The sequence below is a fragment of the Alligator mississippiensis genome, chromosome 10 (assembly GCF_030867095.1).
Source record: "Alligator mississippiensis isolate rAllMis1 chromosome 10, rAllMis1, whole genome shotgun sequence".
Lineage (NCBI taxonomy): Eukaryota > Metazoa > Chordata > Crocodylia > Alligatoridae > Alligator > Alligator mississippiensis.
In genome coordinates, this window is record NC_081833.1 from 44922907 (window position 1) to 44946408 (window position 23502).

Here is a 23502-nt window from a genome sequence, read left to right on the forward strand (position 1 = left end):
GTTGTTTTTCTATTTCCAATTTACTTCTGAATTTAGCGATATATTAGTTAAAAAGAGTCTTGCATTTAGTCTTGCAGTGTGTAGTTTCTCCAGATCTTTGTACTTTGGGCTCTGGATACAAGAGTGGGATTTCATATCATTGGCAGTGGAAAAGAATGGTTAATTGATACCCAAAGTCTACACCTTTAGAGGTGTGGTGTGTTTTTCACTAAAAATGCAGTTCCCTGTGGGTCACATTTGGACCGCTTACCCCTGATCGACCTCTAGGCCAAACAAGGGCTTGCATATAAAATGGTTCTGTAAAAAGGATCATTATGTCCCATAGATGTGTGCATTATCAGCAGAGTTTATGCTTTATAGGGAATATGTCAATGTAATAAGTTTTACGTGTCTAAAGGCCGTAAGAGTTTTGATCAACCCAACTACTGTATAAGGATTATTAATCTTATAAAACTGTCATATAAGCCTCATTAAGATTTGCTTCCTCTACAAATTATGTTTAAATCCATTTTACATCTGATTAAAATGAGATGGATAGGGTAAGCAACGTCCCTGAAGTTATATGACTATTTGCAGATCGAAGAATAAAATCCAGTATCCCTAGCTACCATTGTTGTCATCATTTGAGAACTGGCCCAGATTAGTCCTGCCTCTTAGTGAGAGATTATACCTTGTTTCAGTTGTGGACAGGAAAAGTTTGCATACTCTTTCCTGCCTGATGCTACTACCTACTTCTGGCAAAATTAAACAGTAACTGAAACTTCTTATCAGGTTGGGATGGCTTAGCAGCTATAAGAAAGTAAATCATCACAATGACCTGTTTAAGCATTGCCTGGATTGTTCATATTTTCACATTGGCTAACATGATGACATGCTTGGAAGCCATGTAGCTTTTAAAGGGCATGTGTCATTAATATAGTCTAACATTTTCATAGTGGTGTGTAGGACTTGAATGCTCTTGAGACACTATTTACTGTTTAGAAAAACACTGAGCCACATCTGAAAGCAAAGGGCTCATTGTCTAATGCAGTGACTGCTGAGTTAGGAGCACCTGACCCCAGAGGATATTTGGCTTATTTTCTTGACCTTACTGTAAGCATTTATTCAGTCAAATGTGCTGGCAACGAGTCATGGTACTGTCAGAATACCCCCTAGGTGTCCTGCTGAACTAAGAATCCTGGTCCTGGAGTTTAAGCACTTCAATCAAAACAAAACCCGCAGACCTGAGAATGATGTGAGAAATGGTTTCACTAGCTTAAGAAACTAAATTATTTCTGTGGAACAATATTGGTTCTTTCACATTGCCTTGTTTTTATTCCACTGCTCTCCTATGAGTCTTCAGTCTTGTCCTTGTGGAAGCTCTTGGGCTAAACAGAGAAATTGCACATAAACCGGTATAAGTGATCAGAAGCCAGTTCAAATCTGTAACACAACAGAAATTCAGTGCACATAAACTGCATTCAGAATGACCAAAACTGGTTTAAGATGAACCTGGGTGGATGTAATATAGACTTAACTGATTTAGGTTAAATTGGTATATTGGAACTTTTATCCTAGATCCCCTCCAAATTCAAGTCAACTCTCTGTCCCCCAGGATGCTTTGCACTTTCCCCGCAAATCCCCCTGGCAGGGCGGGTGTGCTAGCCTTGCCCCAAGCTGTCTGTTCCAGGGTGGCATGTTCTAGTTCCCCAGACTTCTGACCTGGGCCACTGCAGGGATCTGGCTGCATTTCCAGAATCAGAAGTGAATATCCTTTCACTTATTGGTTCAATCTACACAGCTTAGACTAACTAGTAAAGATTGAATCGATTCAGCCTCAGGCTTTCTGACTAGCTGCACTTGGCCTCTAGGACTGCAGAGCCAGTGCTTCTGCACGTTGCTCTACTCAGCACTTTTTAAGTGTCTCTAAGCCTCATTCTTGCAGATGCTGTGTAGTTAACCACTGCTGTATCAAGACAACACCTTTCTTAACATGTTGTGGCACATCTAGGTGGGGCAGTTTGGCATATTAGTAAAGCATAGATGCTGACTGGCTTTTGGTGTAGGTAGCAAGCCAGTATTGTGGCAAGAGCTATAAAAAGGCTAATTGGACTTTGGTTTTGGAGTAACTGCCCTCATAATGCCTGCTTTATGCAAAACCATTGCATTTAATACTTTGTTTAATATAGGGGATGGTCCCTTTTTTCAGACACTACTTTTTTGTCCTTTGGCTCATTGCTTTCTTTTCCCCTAAAAGTTTAAGGGTGTTGATAGAAATACAAACACTAATTCTGTCTATCTCTTGTCTGTAATTATGTGAGTGGCTGCCTTCTGGTTTTGTTTATTTTTTTCCTTGCTGACAAACCTGTATTCAGAAGAATGATTATAAAGAGAGAACTTTCAGTGAAGTGTAAACATTTCAGTAATCCACAAATGCAGAGATAGTATTTGATATCCAAGTCCCTTTTCTCTGGAAAAAGAAACTCTTTGCATAGACTTAACCTGGCATATTAAATATAACAGTAAATGCTTACCATCGAGACTCTCCCTATGCCTGAAGAAAGGTGTTTGTGTCCAAAAGCTTGCAAAGAACATTTTTTCCAACTATTTAGTTGAGCTAATAAAAGATATCACATTTACCCAAAGAAGCTTGTCTGCTTACCATCTAGTCAATCACTGACAGAAGGATTTTGGGAAGGAATTATGATCTTAGTGTGTAGGGTTTACAGATGCATCAGTTGCATGGACTTATCCATCCTGACCCATTATCAACAGCAACAAAGCTTTAAAATGTGTTTGCTGAACTTCTCAATTAGTTTTCCTTTCCTTTCTTCATTTTGCTGCATTAAATCTCTTAAAAAAACCCCAAACCATAATTGTTTCATTGATATTTTCTTCTTTGTTGCAAATAAGGTTCTTCTTCTTGTCTTTTCATAGAAAAGCTTTGCATAATCACAAACGCTGCATAAAAAATCCAGAAAACCACATGTCTCCTGTTTCTTTTGGTCATGAACAATTTTTCCTACTATTCTTATTGCAATTGTCTCCTCACTTCAGTACAAGGGTAGGAAATGAATTGTTTGAAAAGCCATCAGAATGCATTGGATTGTAGTTTTGCTTGCTGTGGTATCTTCCTTTGGGACCTTATCTGTCTCACCTCTGATATGTTTGATGAGCTTATGTTCTTGAAACCATTCCCAACCTATTCTAGTCTCTAAATTTGTCAGGATGGCCATGCCACTTTTGTAGGAAAGATATAGTTGCTTTGCCAACCTGTTCTTTAACCCACTTTGCTCATGTCCTGCAAAGCTAGACGTTCATTATAAGCCAAACAGTGTATTCAGAGTAGAAGCCTAAATGCTGAGTAGTGTGAGAGAAATTTTGTAATTTAATAGCAGAAAAGCAGCTGCAGCAGCAACAACAATAATAATAATAATAATTAAACCCAGCTTCCCTTCTGCTCCTGTAGGAGCTGATTGAAAAGTAACAAATATGTCCCTACTTTCTTGCTGCTGTCATCTGTACAGAAAAGCTTGAAAAGTAGAGAAATTTGAAGGAATGGGTTTTGCACTTGGTTCTGTAAGCTCTGAAAATAGTGGTCATTCTTAGTTCTCGACTCCCTTGAAACATCTTTTGGCTTTAAAAGGGTTGTCATTTGAGCTCAAGAACTTCTCTTGAGCTGTCAGTAGTGTGGATCTCCATCTGACAGTGATACAGCCTTGCAAGGTGACTGAAGGTCCCATTCTTGGGAAAACTCATAAACGTGCTTAAATTTTACGTTCTACGAGTAGGTATGAATTGGCTTTTACAGCATGTGCATAGGCATATGCACACATCTATTCCGAACCGATATCACAATGAGTGATTCTGTTACATTAATGATTTGATGCTTCTCCGCTATTAGTCTGCATACAGCTACTGTATAGCACTGTTGGAGGTAACTGAGCACAGAAACATGGGATGTAGGGTAGGGACAGAGGCTTTTCTCCTAATATACCTCTTCTGTTTGTAGTGGTGGTATCTTGTAGTCCATTGCTTCCTGATTAGGGAAGTTGTATGAGTTGGTTGGGATTGCCCTATTGACAGAAGGGTTTCTGGTACTGGCTTCTCTAGCTGGTACAGACAGACAGCTGGAGGGGGAGGGGTGATGGAGACAGCTTCTATCAAGGTAGTAAAAGCTTACCTTCCTTTCTTCCTCCTTCTATACTGCATTCAGATAGATACCACTATCAGTGCTAGCAGCACTGATATATGGGGGAAGGGGAATAGGTTTTCCAAGCCTTGAAGGAGACGGACTATTTTAGACATTTTAGCATTTTTTAAAAAACTTGTTTTGCTTGTTCCTTTTTCCCCTTTCCTCAGGCACAGCCAGTGTCTGTCCTGAAGGATCTTGCTGCCAGGGACAGTTTTGGGCTGAGGATTCTGGAGTGTGATAGCGTGTTAAGGGGCCACTTCACACTTAACAGCATCCTTTAGTGTTTGTAAAAAGAGTATCCTGGCTGGGGAAAGCAAAAACCCCTGTGTGTTGTGGAGGTGAGGGGAGTCAGAGAGGCCAGTTTATTTTTAAGGTGCAGCCAGTTCATATAGGCTTGTGTTTTAGGGCTCTTCACATGTGATGGAGCAAAGTCACTCCTTCATGAAACCAAAGGCCTCTCCTCTTACATCCAGCTCAAGTGCTTAAACTGCTGTGGTAAGATTAAGAATCAGGGCAAAGCAGAAGCATGAAGTATCTTGATGAAGACTGAAATGTATGGAGATGGGTTGAGTGGCATTCCTTCACCTCCTTCCCCAACCTACCCATCTCTTTCATCTTTTGCTTAAAAAATAAAAGGGGAGAAAAACATTTCTTTTAAAAAATTGCTGTTAGAAAAAGCAGATTTGTGCGTTCCTTCATTGCAGGGACTGGCTGCTGGCCTCCAACTGGTTAGGCTGGCACTACAAACAATGAGACAGTGTTGAGTAAACACAGTAGTCCCATGCATTACAATCAATAGAGTCAGTGCTAAAGATCACATTGCTAATGAAAGTTTGCCCTTGAAAGAGAGGGGGTGGGGGGTGAATATAAAATACTGTGTGCGCAAGGTTGTATTTAACCCAAGACATCACTGTGGGGAATATAATGATGAAACCATACAAAGTAATCCAGTTTTGGAATTATGTTCAACCTTGTCTTTCATGCTGAAGTAATAGATTGCACAAGTAAAGTGCACAATACTCCAGCCCCTGATGAATATGAGACATTGTTATTGTACAATCTAGAAATATGGGTAAAGGGTCAAAAATGCTGTGCTGGTTTAGTTGGCTTGAAGGTGTTCTGCAAAGGGTGCCAACATGTGTGTTCCCTAGGTTGAAGAATTTTGCCTTGGTCAACTTATTTATTTCTTTATTAACAGTTTTACTTTAATTATACTGACATGGATAAACCAACAACATTGCCCTGCTGTGGAAGTGCAGGGACACTTCCACATAGCTATATCTTATTTTGGTTTTGTGAACCAAACAGGAAATAGTGGTATAAAATCTCTTTATACAGCTCTAACTGCAACTACCAAAGGCTTTTACTGGTACAGGAGCCTTTAAAATTGCAGTTGTGCCAGTAAAATTATCAACACGGAGGGTAGTCTTTATTGCTCTAAAAGTTTTCTGTTGTTTCTTTAACTATTCAGTGGGCATTTTGCCTTCGTTAAAGAGAGGCAATCCGGTATTGTGAGCTGGCTCTTGAAGGTAGCTTTTAGTTTTCGGTTTTTTATGTGTATATATTAATAATGGAATGTGAAAGCAGACTAAGCCTAAGCAAATAGCTCCATAAAATGATACAGTCTTGCATGATTTTAATGGGGAGTTACTAAGGTAGGAGTCCTACCATTCAGCCTAACAGGCAATATCTAGTGGAGCATGCACTTGCATGAAAATTCAGGAGATTTTGGAACTTGATTATTTATGGAGAGTCCTTATGCATGTCGAATTAGGTCACCGTGAACTTCCAGATGGGCATGCCTACATGAGACTTTTACTGTGGAACAGACTGATTAGCTCTGCAGTGAACATCTTGGCATCTACATGTGCAGGGTTATTAGGCTGGAGTAAACTAAAACTCTGCAGCAGGGTAGTACTTGTATTACAAGTACTGTCCTGCTGCAGTTTTTTTTTTAACTCCACAGTAGTATACATGTAGACACTGGCCCGGCTGGCTGGGTCATGAGGGTGCTTTAGTGTGCGGGCCGCCTGCTGAGTAGCCCTGCACTGAGGCACCTTCATGCCCCAGCCAAACAATCTGCAGTATGCTAAGCTGGATCAGAGCAGCCTTAGGCTTACTTAGCTCTCAGTGAGACACAGTAATTTTCACAGCTTTGTCTGGGCACAAAGAGCTAATTTTCCAGGCACTTCACAGTGGCCCTGCTCCTTGGTGCTGATTGGTGAGAAGACCCTGCACACACACATTCCCCCCCCCCCGCACTGATTGACAGAAGCCCAGGGGGGAGGAGGGGGTGGCCAGCAGTTGACTGCTCTGCCCTTTGTCTGGCCCCACCCCTAATGGGGGGGGGCAGCTGCCATCTTGTCTGTTGCACCCTTTGTGCTGTCTCACCAGCATGCATCTCTCCCTCCCAAGTAGGCTGCTTATAATAAAAACTTATTTCTATTAAGTTTTATTTTTTTGTGGGCTTCCCCAGATTTTGTGGCTTCCACAAAATCTGCTGAACCACAATTTAGGTAGATCCCTACTTATGCATCTTTGATTTAGTTAGACTATAAGGTTCATCTCTTCTTTTCAATCCACTGTTATGTGCTATTTTTAGCTATGAAGAAGCCTCACCTTTTGGGTTTTTTTCTATTTAAGAAAATGTTTTGGTATGAAAGAGCAAGTCCAGAAAAATTATATGGGCTACAGGGGTTTTCTTTTTTTCCTCCATGCTACATCATGGTTTTTAAAGTTTCTGAGTTTCCTTTCAAACACTTGAGATTTTATCCTTACTTTTTTGCTGCCGCTGTTCAGTCCCAGCAAAGTCCTTCTTTTACTGAGATTAAGTCATTCAAAGCTCTGAATCTTGCTTTGGGCATATATTCTGCTGCAGACTTGTGCAATGTCTGTTGTTGCCATTGCATAGTCTAACAAAGAGACCAGGAGAATTAGTTGGAAAGTAGAGGGATTTTTTTTCCTCAATAAGCAAACATTTAATTAATCATCAGCTGCTTCAGCTGCAGTATCAAAGCAAGCCTAACAATAATGGAATATTGGGCTGCTTGTTCTATATACCTTTGGCATGTGCTATTCTGTCTTCTCTGAGGAGCACATCAAGTGGCTTGTCCTTGGCCTCAGTATATAAACACTCGCTATTAAAATAAACTGATTATATTTTTGCAGATAAAAGCTGCAGATTAATTACTGTGTAATATGGTGTTGCCTTTTGTGCTTTACTGACTTACCTGAGCTAGATGCTGTAGGTACCCATAGCTGGAAGGCATGCAAATAGTCTGACTCTTGTAAACTTCCATCTAAGAAATAATTAATCTAAAATAGTCATAAAATGCTCTGTATTGGCAGGGCTGGGGCAGTGTTTTTCTCCTAAAGTCAAAACTAGCTTTCTACTTATTTTCCAGGAAGAACTGAAACTTAAATAGCCAGCTGTTGTTTACTATCTTAACTATATATGTCACCAGTTGTAATGAAAATGGAAAAGACTGTCTTGTAAGAGGGGTGGGTTTTGCTTTATGCTGTCTTGAACCCCAGCATATCATTTAACTACAGCTATAAATTGGCCCTAAACAGATATTGTGCAAACATTTTTCTGATATTTGATATTTTATCATTCTAATTATTCCTTACTAATCTATGCATGGTCAAACAGCTTTAGATAGCACTGTTCAACTATACTATAGAACCCATTTTCCTTTATAGTTGTTCATTTTTCCATTTTCTGTTAAGGGACAGTTTCTAACAGACTTTCATATGGGTAATTCTATTTTTTTCTTGGACATTTTCCCACAATTGTAAGAGCTCTATGTACTTTTCCCCCTAAGGCTCCATAGTTACTCTCTTTCCCAGTGGTTAGGGGATTGTGACGTCAGTCACATTAGCTCCCAAGAGTTAGATTTCATGGCACATTGAATATAAGGGTGGAAAACTTCTACTGGTGAAAAGTATATATTTTTTAAAATGGCAATGAGAAGACCACACTCAGAAAAATGAGATACTGGTTTAGAGCCTGATTTTTAAATAATTCTTGTTCTATTCTCCGAAGAATTTTGTTTGGAGTCTGCTATAGGAAGATGAAATGGGTCAATTTCCATAATTGGCTGAGTTAATGACAATAGATTAGTTTCATAGTAACAGCCAATGTAGATGGCATCAACTTGGAGTACAAACAGTAATTCCGCTGCACACTAGCTATTTTATAGGCACAAAAGGGGCAAAAAATGCTGCTAGAATTCTGTTTTCAGAGCAGTAGTAAGAAAAGACAAGACTTGACAGCCATTTAAGACGTGACCTAAGATTCCTCCAAGAGGAAACTATTCAAGGTGGTTCCAAACTTGATGCACAGTTTGGCTGCTGTTTGGGAAAATCTAGCCCTAAATTTGCACATTTTGAAGCTATTTGAAGTTGGACTATGTGAATGACTGGGTTAAGAGAACCAGTGAATCTACCTACCTACCTGCTTACCTGTCTTACATTTTATTTGGCATAATATTTGAGCAACGTACCATCTTTAATATAGTTATTTTTCAAGACTTTTGGAATGGAAACTGAGGCACAGAGCAACTAAGTAACTTGGTCACTCCAAAAGTCTGTGGCAGAGGAGTGACTGAACCCATCTCCTTGAGTTGAAAATGAATGTTGTAGCAGCTGGGTTGATATTCTTTATTTCTGTGTGGTAGTACAAAAAGAGGGTATAGCCATAACCTGGTAATCAGAAGAGTATTGATTTTTTTTTTTTTCTGTATTGTTTTTTCTGAAATGGAAGGTAACTTCATCTAATAAGTTGAGGTGAGAAGTGTTTGATCTGCATGATTTTTCATCAGAAATAAATTCAGCTTAAATTGAAGCCTTGCTCTCGTGGAGGGGTAGAAGCATTATTTCCTTCTTGTGCCAGGCTCAGAGTACTAACCAGATATGGTAGCTCTTTTGCATTGCCAGAAGCAGAAAGAAATTAGCCATGGCTTGATGGATTGCACATTTTTTGCGTGTGTTGTGATTTCAGTACAAGGTCACCATGTACCCATTATCAGCCATGTGGAATAACAGTTAACAGATGAACAAAGGCAAGGGCTTACTATAGGATTCTCTGTTTAAAAAGTTACCCAGCATAATAAGGGGTTATCATGGTTGCAAATACTATTGAAGCAGTCCACACACGTCTTTGTAGTACTGGCAAATTTTAAATTATTTCAGTGTGTGGATTAGACAGCCAGCATCCAGATATAGAGAGTAAGGCGGCAGAAAACAGTTCCATTTAAGGATCATATTATTACTAGATGTGGCTAGGACCTGAGACACCAGAGTACAAATGGGAACACTTCTAAAGTTGAGGTGTGTTGTTTTCAAGTCTCTGTCTAGTACCCAGCTCATGATTTGGTCTTTCAGATTTCACCTTTTATGCTATGTATAGCCTGTAACTCTTAAGGGCCATTGTAAGCACTTTAGGAGAGGCACATCTGCTTGGTTTAGTTTAGTTTTTGTTTTTGTGTGTTTTTTTTTCTTTAAGGCTTATGTTTTCTATTTTGATATATTTAAAGTTCAGTTATCTTGCACAGACTGAGAAGCAATGGAAACATTTGGGAGGCGCTCATGTTTTAGTTGGTGTGTGTATTGTGAATGGTAGGGGTTTGGGTTTATTTGTTACTTTAAACAAAATAATGCTCTGTAAATAATGGCTTGTCAGTGTGGTTCCTTGTCCCAGCCAGAACATACGAAATGCATGTATAGAAGGTGCAGAGGAAGTCTCATCTTAGGGACTCAGACCTGTGATCCTTTTCCATTGATATTTTTTTTTTCTTTGCAATAGAGACAGTAGGTATTTGACCTCTCTCAGGATCAGACCCAGAGGCAGGGCTAATATCGTTACCTACTTGAGCAGAAGCTGTACAATTGCCATTACTCCCTCTTTCCTGTGGCTTATGAGTTGTTGCATGGAGCTGCACAGAATGTGTGCTCTATGAAATGCGGGTCTGAAATGAAAACTAAAGAACCCAACTCTTACCGTAATTAGATATCTGCATATAAACTCGGTTTCTGAGAGTGGACTTGAAGTAAACCATGGTTTGGTTGATCTCCAAACCTGGGGTGTGTGAAACCCAGACAGAATTTCAAATTAAAATTTATATTGCATGGATCATACATAGTTTGTTACAAATCCATAGTTTGGATCTTGACTCTGTAAATTATGCTCCTCTAAATGTGAGGTTTATACATGCAAGATAACAGAACATGAGTGGAGCCAAATCATGCAGTTTTCCAAGAACTGGACTTTAAAACTGTCCCTGAAATTTATTTATTTTTAATTGAAAGGCCTCTTGCCTACACAGATGTTTCTTACAATAGCCTAGCAAGTAAAGCAGCAGACAAACTCTCCTTTCTGACATAATGTGAGTCTGCACCGAAGAATTGGGTGGCTGCATGTTTGTATGTGCGTAAGACTAGTTTTCTGTCTGTAATCAATTAGTCTATAGTGCAGTGTAGATGGAAAATATAAGAGGTAGAGGAATGCAGATGGTTTGGATTCCTCTACCCTTTAACTACTAAACCAGCAAAATTGGGATAAGGTCATTCTGCTTGTCCTTTCCCAGCATCTGATGAAGTGAACTTGGCTTCACAAAAAAGTGTTCTCTCTCGTTCATATATAATTCATATAATTGAATTAGCTTATAAAAGTGCTTATCTACCTTGCCTTCTGAATAACATCTATAGCCAGTGAAGCACAATGAGGTACAGAATCATGCAACACTTACTGGAGGTTCCAGAGAGAGCATGTCTTTTTTTTTTTTATCTATTTATTTGTTAAGTCGGATGTCATGTCCCTAGGAGGAGCTTGACTAGGGAAGTCTCTGCTTACCTCTTTCAGAATGTGCACTATGTGATGCTGCTGCCGTGCAGCATTGCTTAATGAGAGAGATCTTGTCATTTTCCTATCATGCAGACACTCCTCTCAAAATGCAAAGGTGAAGGACATTTGGGTTTTGCATAGGGGAGTGAAGGAAAGAAAGCTTTGTATACCCTGAGCACATCTATGCAGGGATAGTGGCAAACAAAGATTTAATATAGTCTACAACCTAAGTTTCAGCTCCTTCTGGATCTTTCCATTGCCATTAGCAGTCTTGCCTTTGGGAGCTGGAATATAGTATTACCCAAAGCAGAAAACTTGGATTTTTCTTTAAAGGAAGTAAATCTGAGTCCTGAGAGGAGCAGGTCTGGTGAGGAAGAAGTTGTCATGTTTCCTGTCATTTCTTGGAGCAGAAGCACATGATGAAATTTCTCTCTTATTGCTAGGTATGGCAAATTTGATTGGGATATCATGGGTGGTGATTTCACAGTTGAATTGTGCTCCTGCTCTGTTTGTGCCAGCTGTAGATGTCATATGGAACTGGTGAAGATATTTATTGGCCTTTCAGGGATGAGAGATTATTGACTGTTGGATATTCCCATTTTCCCCAATAACCCACAACTTCTTATTTTAACCCTTTGTAAATCATGATAATGGAAAGAGCCTGTGGAGGAATCCTCATATTTCTATGACCCATGGCTTATTTGTTCAGTCACAGTTAAGGAAACACGAGGGGGGCTATGTCATTTCAGCCACTTGGGGTTGGTTTGTAGAAAACACAGCAGCCTGCACTGGCTCCTGTCCAGCTTGCTGCTGGCTAAACACGTCTCTCCACTTCTCTTTGTACTCAGCTACAGGACCAGAATCCTGTTCAGCCAGTTTTTCAATGTGGCATTCAAACACTCTCCCCTCCCACCACCCTTCCTCAAATAACAGTCTTGGAGGTTAAGGTGCAAAGCAGCTTGTCACAGAACTTCTCTCCATTAAGCTTTTATCTCAGTGTTGAATTATTAAATGTATCCCCATATATGAAATGATTTTATTAAAACAACAATAGCATGACTGGTCTTGCACAATACACAAAGTTGCTGTCTGTTTTCTCAGGATCGTAGTATAATCAAAGATGAGGAGAGAACTGCTGCAGGATGCAGACAGCAGTATTAACACAGTTCTTGTATAATAATGGGGTGGTTAAAGCATGTTACTGATGTAGATTAGTGCTTCTTAGCCTTACAGGAGTAGTTTTAAAGAGGAATTGGAATTGAGAGGGTAGGTGTCTTGCATCTCAAAATGGAGGACCGGCACCTGCAAGAAGGCAGCATGAAAGAGTGTAAAAAGGAGATGGAGATGAGATGGATTTCAGTAATAGTGTGAACGAGTTAAAAGGTAAACTGATAAAAAAAAGATTTGAGACAGGCTAATGTACAAAACCACCTTTAAGCAGGAAAGTATAGTGTAAAGCTGGCTGGCATTACTTTGTCCTGTGGTGGCCAAAATGAACTCAAGAGTGTGTTAGATCATCGTTTTAAGGTGCCACCTAGAAAACCTAGGCACAAAAGGAGAAGCAGAAAGCAGCATTTCATCTGAAAACTTTAATTTCTTGGCTTGGATTTTAATGTAGATTCATAACCATTTCTGTTCTGATAAGTTCCAGCTCCATTTGCACAGACATGTTGGGCTGTAACTGTTTTTTTGGAGCTCTGTATAAGACCATGAATGAGCATGTGGTAGCGAGAATTTGGCCAGAGCTACTTAAGTCATATTGAACTTTCCACAGTTTGAGTGGGGAAGGTGGAAGGGACAAGAAGGAACCAATCTTTGCTACTCTTTGCCATTTCTCTGCATGAATAGTTGTTCAATATGTCTTTTATTAATAGGCAGATGGCAGGGCAGGGTGCTACCATGGAGACTAATTTGTTCATAAATGCCTACGTTTTTGTAGGCAACTGCCTGTTTCATTGTGCATCTCCTTATGAAGTCTTTTTAATCTGATCAGTTTGCTAACTCTCTAGCCAAGCTACAAATTGGTAAAATTATAAACTCTGTTAATTAGGGTAGGTGATTTGGGACTGTGTCAGCGTTGCTGGTCTGATAGATATCTATCAGTAGTTGTGGGTTTGTCATGCTGAATTTTACTGTTTACCTTTATAAATAAACAGTGTAAATAATTTGCTAATTTAAAAACAAAACAAAGCAAAAATACAACCAGGGTTTGTTCCGGCCCATTTTCCAAAGGCTGCCTCTATTTCTTCTGCCTGCTTAGTGCTGGGTTCCTCTGTGACTTTATATGACATCTCATCATTCTTAACAGAAATGTGGCATGCTGCCTTATGTGAAACTCCTGCTAGATGAAAATAACTAGCCTAAATCTCTCTTCCTTTTCCATCACTTGATTTGAATTCCACACATCTGAAAAATTTAAGATCAGACTCTGGTGGAGCTATGTTGATTTATACCAGCCAGGTATATGGCCTTGCAGTATTTTCTCCCCAGGGGAATCTTCTTTTTCCTATGCTGTCTGATCTGCAGCTTCACAATTGAAATGCAGTGGTCATTTTTCCATTGTATTCCTTTCCTGAAAAGAACGCCAGAATCCCATGCAGATTCATGATAACAAATCTGTCCCCATTTGTATTCCTTTCTTAAGATTTGTGCACAGTCTGGGTACAAAGTAGATTGTTTCAGAAATACTTTACCACTTGTGCAATCATTTTCTTTTCATTGAGACTCTTATTCATGGCATGGTTAATTTCTATTCCTATATCATGTCCATTTTTTTGCAGGCAATTCTTCTTCTTTATATGTACTATATAGACAAGAGGTGTAACAAGCTGCCTCATTTGATCAGTAGACAGAGCTCCTGACTGCTGCTATCCTGCCAATGTGGTGATACTCAGAACTGCATCTCTGAGGGTGGCTACATCTCTTTGGAATGTGTTTGTCTTTTTGGTGTTTACACTGCAGTTAAGGTAGTTTGAACACTCTTAAAACTTGATTTCTGAATTTTAAGCAGTGACTGAAAATCCATCCTAAACAGTGACATGCCATCTCATGTTTCAAGCACACAAGTCAAAGGTCTGATGAACATGAGTTTTGGTGCAGCAAGATAAATAGTCTATGTGGCAACTAGCCTTCTGAGTTCATAATGATACAGACTTCTTTGGGGATAGTGTAGGGGGATTTTTGTTGCAAATTCTTCATAGTTTTCATTCTGCAATGAAGAAATTCTATAAAATTAAAAAATGCAAATCATCTTTCTCATTTTAAAACATTTGTTTTAGATTTTTGCACATTCTTCTGCTTTTCCCCCTAATGCAACAAAAGTTTAAAAAAGTAAAATTTGGAGAAATGTGGAGATATAGATATATAAGCGTTTCCCCCCCACCCCAAACCTTCCAAGGGGTGAATGGGGGAGGCAGATAAAATTACTCTCCCCATTTTTTTTACATTTTTTAAATCTAAAAAGTGAGAGGAACATGTCCTCCCCATTTCTCTAAGTTTTATTGTAATACATAAAATATGTTATATTATTAATTTTAATATATTAATTTATTTTAATGTGTACAATATATAAAATATTTAAGCAATACTTTTGCTTCCCCTTCAAGTAGGAAAAGGATTTTATAAACTTTTACTTTTCTGTTACTACTATTTTACTACTACTACAACTGACCCTAGTTGAAGGGTCAGGGCAAAAATAAATAAAAAAATGTCAAAGCATTTTTCCCTAAACCTACCTATTTTTTCTCTTTGTTTTAACATGGAAATATGGTAGAACTGCTAAGTTTAGAAAGTGAGAGGGGAGCATTTAATTTATTTTTTAAATGCATTTACCATCACACTTCTCTTGAGAGAGAAGAAAAAAATAGAATAAAACAAAACCCCCACTTTCTTTTGATAGTTGAATATTTTCCCCTACTTAACTTAAAAAAAAAAAAAAAAAGAAGACTTTTCACTTCAAACTGTTTTGCAAAAAACAGTTTTAGCAAGTGAAATAATCTCTGGTGAAAGCCATCTTTCTGAAATGGGCAGCATGGGAACAGAGTTTAAAGCCAAACTAAAATGTAGTGGAGTGGTTCTCAACCTTTTTAGACTCAAGACACCCCTCATTAAATTTGAGGCATCCCTCAGAAAATACCAGTTTTTTTACTACAGAAAAACAATAGTTATTCTTTTGTTGCAAGGCAGACTAGGTTTTTTTAGTACCGTATTTTCACGCATATAGCCCGCCCACGGGTATAAGCTGCACCCACGTATAACCCGTGGAAAATTGTATTTTTATAAATTAGTCCATGTATACGCTGCTCCTGAGTATTCCCCGCAGCAGCGTATACACGGGGAGGTGGCACAGCCCGGCCTTCCTGGGCCCAGCAGGGAGGTGGTGCCAGCCTGCCCGGGGCCCGGCCCCTGTGGCAGCGGTAGCGCAGCCCGGCCTGCCCAGGCGCCGCAGTTGTGGCGGTGCAGCCCAGCCAGCCTGGGCCCAGCGGGGAGGCGGCACAGCCCGGCCCCTGCAGCGGCGGCGGCACAACCACGCCTGCCTGGGCCCAGCGGGGAAAAAAAGTCCGTCGATGGCCTGCACCCATCCATTTTTTTGTAATGATGTGATATCTTTTATTAGACCAACTCAGTAGTTGGGGGGGAAAAGGTCTTAGCAAGCTTTCGGGTGCAATTACCCTTCCCTTCTTGAGCCATAGGGAGTCTCTGCTGTTCTGAGACTCCAAGGAATGAGAACTCAGACCACAGCAGGTAGGAATATTTTTCACACTATGAATCTCTTGTTTTGTTTTGTTTTGTTTTGTTTTGTTTTGTTTTGTTTTGTTTTGTTTTGTTTTACATAAAGAGGATTCTGTCTGCCATCCACACTCAGGGCCTCAATGCTGTACTCATCATTGTAAATGCAATGATCCCTTGGTGAGGAAAGCGCTAAGAGGGAGAAAAGCAATATTAATTATAGAATATCATGATTGCTTTGCTAGGAACTTGCTGGTATACACGTTTTGCCTGGGCAATAGATTAGATAGATCAATAGATAGATGGATTGATCAATCTCTGGGTCAAGCAGATATTATAAAGAAGATCAGCTGGGCAGACCATTAGAATTCTAAAGCTATTGGAGAGGGAACTGCGAGCATGTGGGAGACACAAACGTATGCCTTGCCCAACTATTCCCTGCCAGAAATATTTGCTTGTTCATTTGAGCTGGAACTTGTCATCTTCTCAGAATACAGCACGTCTCACCAGAATAGGGGTGGGCAAAATGCAGCCCAGAGGCTGGATGCAACCCACCAGGCCATTCTGTCCAGCCCACAGGGCCCCTAAAAATTTAGAAAATTAATATTAGTCTGCCCTGGGCTGCCTGTCATGCAGCCCTTGATGGCTTGCCAAAACACAGTAAGTGGCCTTCTGGCCAAAATAATTGTCCTTCTCTGCACTAGAAGCTTCCACAAGCTCCTCTTGCATCCCCCTTACTCATTTTCCACAGTAGACCTGAGGCTTGGGAAAGGAGCTCTGCAGCAGCTGTCTCTAAAATAGGGAAACAGTGCCAAACCCTGGTGAAATTTTCTACTCTGAGAAAGGGGAAGATGGTGAAAGAGCCAGTTTTGAGGACAGTATACATCCTCTGTGGTTAGCTTATGTCAATACTGTTTCCTTTGATGCACCCTGGCAGTGACCTTTCTCCTTTCTGGGCATTCAAAGAAAGAAAGGTCTCTTACCCCCAGGCAGAATTTTGGCAGAACACTTCAGCATAATGGGTAAGATTCAGCCCTGACTGAAGTTGAGACAAATCTTACTTAAGTAAATGGAAATTGCAACCATTCAAAACAGGCTTGAATCTGTGTTGTCATTGCACAGGAATTGCCCTCGCTTTAACCTGTAATGCTCTGAGGCCAGATAGCTCATGTTCTCCTTCAAACCAGCTTTCAAGTCTATTGGCAAAGCTGACCTAGCCACCTGCCACAGAATCGTGGGGTCAGGGAAATAAAAATGGTGAATTACAAGTAGATTTAATGATTGTACTCCAGAAACAAGTAACTTGCTTTAACTGCTCCAGTGTTCTGGCTTAGTCTCACTCTGTTATGTCTTAGAATACAGAGAGTGTGCAATAAAAGTGTGGTCTGAGGTTAAATACTAGCAGGTTAAAGACTAGCAAAGAAATAGTAAGTGATTAGCTGTTACAATGGTCTGCTGAGTGCAAACCTAGAACAATTCTAGTTTCATCTTGAGTTGATATTTTAGTTGCTATTTTAACCGAAGTCCATGTTTTCTTTTCCACCTTGTGTAGACATGATCTTAGGACTTTAGGATCTGCTTCTACAGTTTCCGTACAGAGTGCACGTGATTTGGCTAACTGCATGTATAATATATACATGTTCAGGTCTTTAGAACGAGCCAGTCAGAGGCAGTGACTGGTGTCTAACATGATGTCATAGACATCTATGTAAATAAGAATAGGAGAGGAGGCCATAATATAAAGTTCTACAAGGTGCTCTCTAGAGGGGGAAAAACATTGAGAGTAGTTGTAAGATACTGACTCATGCTATTAACCATGTTCCTTTTTCCAGGGAGGGGATTGGAATTGAGAAGAAAACTAAAATTATGTTTGTTCCCTTTGAAGATATCTGTATGTATCAAATTAGTAAATAGCAGCTTGTTAGCTATGGTAACATAGTTGCTAACAATTAAAGATGGGGACTTTAGTATTGGTTTAGTATTAGAGTACTTCAGAAATTGTGCACACATGCTTATCTGTTCTTTTCTTTTTCAGAGTAAACCTATTTGGAACCTAGAAAACTTTAGTAGCTTTGTTTCAGTTAATGATCACTGTTCTGTATAATTTCTTATTTTCAACATTTCTGTGGTCTTTGCAGATTTTATTATAACATGAGTAATGAACACACCAGAATTGGGGGTATAGGGCTGGGTTTAGTTATTATGCAGTTAATGATAACCTCTGCTGGGTAGTTTCCTGGCTCTTGTTGTTTTCCATTTAACTGTGGAGGGAGGGTAGTGGAGAAGAGAGAGAGAGAGTGAGAAAAGAAAAGAAAGACAGACCATTGTAACACAAGCTTTTAAACCAGCTTGGACAGTTTAGGTCAAGAAATGATGTGACAAAGTCAGGATTGCATCATATTCCAGTGTATTCTTTCTTCTCACAGCATTGCAATTAATTGGGCTGAAAAAAGTCCAATTATTTGAACTTTATGATGAGAATTCAATGCAGCTTCCAACATGTTTTTGTGCTGCTGTAGTGCTGCCTATAGTCAGTGCCATAGTGGGGGCAGGGGCGAGCAGGGCAACCGCCCCAGGCCCCAAAGCAAAGGGGTGCCAACAAGCTCTGCTGAGCTAGGGCAGAGCACAGAACAGAGCTGCAAGTGCACATTTGGGGGGGTGCGGGGATGGGGGAAGGGCAGCTCCCGCTGCTTCATGCACTCCTGGGCAAGCATGGGGGTGGGGGCATGTGCCCCCCACATCCATGCGCAGGGCAAGGGCGGGCTGCCACTGCAGGCTTTGTCCCGGGCGCCAAACTTTGTTGCTTCAGCACTGCCTGTAGTGTTTTGGTCCTTTACCTAGTCTCTAGCCTGTGACTGCCTAATGTGTCTTTGCCTTCTGCCTATACTTTCTCCCAGTTGTGATCTTTCAATGATTATTATGAAGTAGTTAATTTCCTTTGGTATCTTTTAAAAATATATTATGGAAAATAATATAATAACAGTAATATAGACTAATGCAGTGGGGCCCAAATGTTTTGCCCTGTGAACCTCATGGACAGTGCCATGTCCGATCCAGTCAGTGGGCTCAATCCAGCTGGCACACAGGGTCTGTAGGGGTGCCCGATCCATCTACGGCAGGGGTGGGCAAAATGCAATCCGGGGGCCGGATGCAGCCTGCCAGGCCATTCTATCCGGCCCACGGGGCCCCTAAAAATTTAGAAAATTAATATTTATCTGCCCTAGGCTGCCTGTCATGCGGCCCTCGATGGCTTGCCAAAACTCAGTAAGCGGCCCTCTGCCCAAAATAATTCCCCGCCCCGAGCTACGGGGAGTGTGCAGCCCAACAAAGCTCCCTTGGGCAATTGGGGTACTGCGACAGCCCCCAACGATACAACACCCGTTGCACCAGCAAAGCATTCCTCACTGCCCTCCATGCCAGCTCCTCATGCTCCCCTTTCCTTTCCCACCACCCCTTTTTACACCCTATTTACTTGCTCTGATCTCAGCTCCCCGACATCTGTCATCCTCTCCCTCCCCTTCATGAGCTTAAATTCTCTTTTTGCATCTCCCAGCCCTTCAAGTCCTAAACCCTCCAAGCCTTGTCCCGTAACAAAAGTTCCCAGTCGTGCATAAGGGAGCGACATGTGCCAAGCCCACACTCCTCTCCACCTGCTCCCAAACAGCCCCAACCTTCATAATAGCCCCCCCCCCCCCGAACCTACAGAAGTTTGAAACCATCCCTGGTGCCCCCCTCACTTCTCTCGGCACCATTTTCAAGAAGTGGACATAAACAAAAACCTCTGTGTTGGGGAAACCCCATCCCCCCAGATGATAAACCCAGTGTTCCTCACAACCCCACTGTCTGTTTCACCCTCCCCTCTAGTACCTCCCATGCCCACTTCCCTTTCCCTTGGGTATCCATCCATACACCCAGTACCTTAAGTTCTTCCCTTTCCACCTGCAATCCAAATTTCCCCAAATCCCCCAATTCCCCACTGCCAAGACAGCACTCTTCTCCACATTCACCCTCACCCCAGATACCTCCCCAAACTGATTTGCATGCTTCATCACCCTCTCCAGGGACACCTCCTCCCTCACCACACATGTCATGTTGGCCATGTATAAGAGGATTTTTAATTCCCCTTCCCTCAGCACCCTAAACCCGCTGATCACCCTATCCCCCTTGATCCGCTGTGCCAGAGGCTCAATGGCACCAAACAAAGAGCCCTGGCAACAGCCGACACTGTTGTCTCACCCTGGAGTCCGCTCCAAATGCCTCCCCCAGAAAACTCCTCACCAGAACCCTGCTCATCACCCTCCTATAAAGTGTCCGCACCCACCCCACAAATTTCCCTGGCATCCCCATCCACCCAGGGAAGGGTAGAAGCAGCCTGGTCCCAGACTGAATGCATGGAGGACTGGGGGTATGGACTGGCCTCAATTTGGATGTGCTGCGCAAGGCAGGATGGAGCAGTCCCAATCTGGATGCTTAAGGAGGTGGAGGGGCAGGGGGAAGCGGCTCCAACCTGTACATGCAGTGGGGAGGGTGGGGAGCAGCCCAGCCCTGATCCAGATGCCTGGGGTGGTGTGGAGGCTGGAGTGGCCCCTATCTGGATACATGGAGAGGATGGGGAGCAGCTTAGCCTGATCTGGACGTGCAGTGAGTGGGCCCAACTCTGATCCCACTGTGCTGCAATAGCCCAGGCAGGGCTGGACCCAGCTGCATGGAGCTTCCCCTGCTTCCCAACTGCCAATTTTTTCTGACTCATGGGGGTTGCAGGCCAGATATCATGGCTGCTTGGACCATATTTGGCCTGTGGGCCAGAAGTAGAGGACCCTGGACTAATACAATGGAATTTTATCTCTTTTAGTTTAGCCAGCTGGTATCCAGTGATCTGAAGTTACTAGGAAGAAGCTCTTACACTCTCTGTACTGATGGCCAGTTACTCATTCGACAGGTTCTCCACCCAGAAGCATCCAAAAAGGTAGGGGATTGATCAGATTTGGCCAAAGAAAAAACCTCATAAAGACCATAATGAGGAGGAGTAATGTAATCCTATTTTAGGATGTAAGATGTTCCAATAGTACTTAGTGTTCTAGGTACTAGAACAATTTTGTATTTCAGCCTATGATGTTTACTTGGTATACCCTGGCTAATTTGCACTCATCTTCATGCGAGGTTAGGACCCTAATCCTGGAAAAAATCTGGGTTCTATTGCAATTGGTTTGCCTATCTCTGTGATTGCAAAACCCTTCTGAATTGCTTCTTTCATAAAATAGAGGCTGGTTATAAGGGAACTATGTATGGCTCTCTTTCCCAAGCCTATGACATACTGCTGTAATTGCAGAAAGAAAAAGCAAATATGTATTTAGAAAATAACAAAATATTCATGAAATATGGCCAGGAAGATCCTTGTTCAGCCTAGAGAAGCCTTGGCTTTTAATGGATTTGAATCGGCTTTTAATGTATTTGAATGTAGTGTTCATAATGTCAGCTTATGTTCCTTCTTCCTCCTTTCTCTGTAGAACTTCCTGCTGTCTGACTACTTTTATTCATTTTATGATCTACGCAAAGAGTTCCACATGTGTTACCCCAATTCGGCCACCGTGAGGGATCAGACTATCAAATCCATGGCAGAATGTATCCTTATGCTGTTGCTTCTAACTGAGAAGTTTTTAACTACTTATAAATTGTGCATTTCCATGCAGTTATGATAGTTTCCATCCTGCAAATAAATCAATAACCTGGTTATAAAAATTATTTTCTGTGCAGAGCCAAAGGAACTTTCAACTTCATCCTATGTATATAGGATCCAGCATTGCTACTTCAAGTCAGGAAATTTATTTCACACCTAGTTTTCATCTAGTAATGTTTATGGTACTTCTATCTTTTTTTCTTTTTTCCATTCTTTCAGATATTGAAATTTATTTGGCCTCAAGTAAATGCTTATTTGAGAAACGAGTCAAAAACCCCTTTTTTTGGACTGGAGTTTCTAATGTTCTGCTCAAAGTGCTTGCAGACAATGGTAGTTCTCCAAGTATCTGACAGATTCAGTGTGAGGTTAGTAAAAACACCCTTGTTTGAACGAAATTTTATAGCCTCCCTGAATCTGTCATTTTGCTTCATAGAAAGTTCTCTCACTTTTGTGTACTGGTAGATGGCATCATCTTAGCATAACAATACTTCACCAGTCAATTGAATATTAATCAGTCATGGCCAGCAACACATACACAGAGGTCATGCCCCCCCCCCAGTCAATTGGATTCCAGTTCTATGTAGATAATAGCAAAGCCTTACAACTTGTTGCAAATAACTGTGAAAATCTTAATTTTCTTTAACCATCTGCATAGTTCTAAGCTTAGGAACAGATGAAACAGAGGAGGACTTCGGTGTCTGGCAAGTGAAAACTATGGTGGCTATTATTTTCAGCATGCTATCTGAAACATGCAGTAAGTGACACTTTTTTCTTGTGGAGTGATTTTTTTTAAGATACTTTCCTTCAAACAAATCATCAATGGCTTTTTCAATACTACTTGAAAAGCCTAAATTATATATTTTTAAGTGATATATTCTGAATTATATATATTCTGAGTTACATATTTTTTTACCTTCATCTTTATTACAGGTCACATATTTACAGACCCTGAAACTGTGAAATACAAGTATGAAACAGGTCCCTGGTGAGTGCATTTACAACTGTCTACAGCTGATAGTGCAGGAAAAAACTAAGGAGAAGGATGTTTTTTTCTAATGTGTCTCCTCACTGACAGTTTTATTCAGCTCTGGCAGTAGTCACAAAAGAACAAACTCAAATGTAGGCAGGTTGCAACTGAAATTCCAAGCAATGTTATCTAGGCCTAGTGTTCAAGTGAAATTGATACCATGTATAAATGCTGGCTGTCCCCCTATATTAGTGTCTGAATAGAGCTGAACCCACTGATTCAGAAAAATACCTAGACACTTTCCCTAGCATAGATAAGAACAGTGTGTTGTATACACTAAACTAACATAATCTCTTATACCATTTGCCTTTACAAAAGGGTGCAGTTGTACAGGATGCTGTTGCAAACTGCAATTAATTAGACAATTGGAGCAACGTAAGGCTGAATAGATTAGAGTGAGGATTCTGGACAGTTTGTAGAAACAGACACCAAACTTTTTTGTCGAAATAAGATAGCTACTCAGTGCAAAGGCTGAGTAGGCTAACTACACCTTGTCACGCATCCATAGATGCATCATGAGCAGGTCCAAGGAGCTGATCCTCCCCCTCTATGCGGCATTGGTCAGGCCACAGTTGGAGTACTGCGTCCGGTTTTGGGTGCCACACTTCAGGAGGGATGTGGACAACATGGAGAGGGTTCAGAGGAGGGCCACTCACATGATCAGGGGGCAGCAGGCAGGCCCTACGAGGAGAGGCTATAGGACCTGAGCCTGTTCAGCCTCAGCAAGAGAAGGCTGAGAAGGGGGGTCTGGTGGCTGCTTATAAACTTGCCAAGGGGGATCAGCAGGCAGTGGGAGAGTCTCTGTTCCCCCAAGCACTACTGAGAGTAACAAGAAATAACAGCCATAAGTTGACTGAGAGTAGATTCAGGCTGGACATCAGGAGGCACTACTTCACATTCAGGGCGGCTAGGATCTGGAGCCAACTTCCAAGGGAAGTGGTGCTTGCTCCTACCCTGGGCTCTTCAAAAGAAGGCTAGACAATCACCTAGCTGGGATTGTTTGACCCCAGCACTTTCTCCTGCCCATGGCAGGGGGTTGGACTTGATGATCT

The 23502-nt window shown here is 41.2% G+C and overlaps 1 protein-coding gene across 5 annotated transcripts in view; it reads left to right on the top strand.

Annotated features, from left to right (window-relative positions):
* ESRP2 (epithelial splicing regulatory protein 2) overlaps positions 1 to 23502 on the top strand; it is a 61174-nt gene that overhangs the window by 7741 nt on the left and 29931 nt on the right. For all 5 annotated transcript variants that reach the window (XM_019497498.2, XM_059713761.1, XM_059713760.1 and 2 more), the window contains 4 exons: positions 20599 to 20712; positions 21254 to 21368; positions 22079 to 22177; positions 22354 to 22408. In XM_019497498.2, the coding sequence (XP_019353043.1) occupies positions 20599 to 20712; positions 21254 to 21368; positions 22079 to 22177; positions 22354 to 22408 (383 nt within the window). The remainder of the gene's footprint in view (positions 1 to 20598; positions 20713 to 21253; positions 21369 to 22078; positions 22178 to 22353; positions 22409 to 23502) is intronic.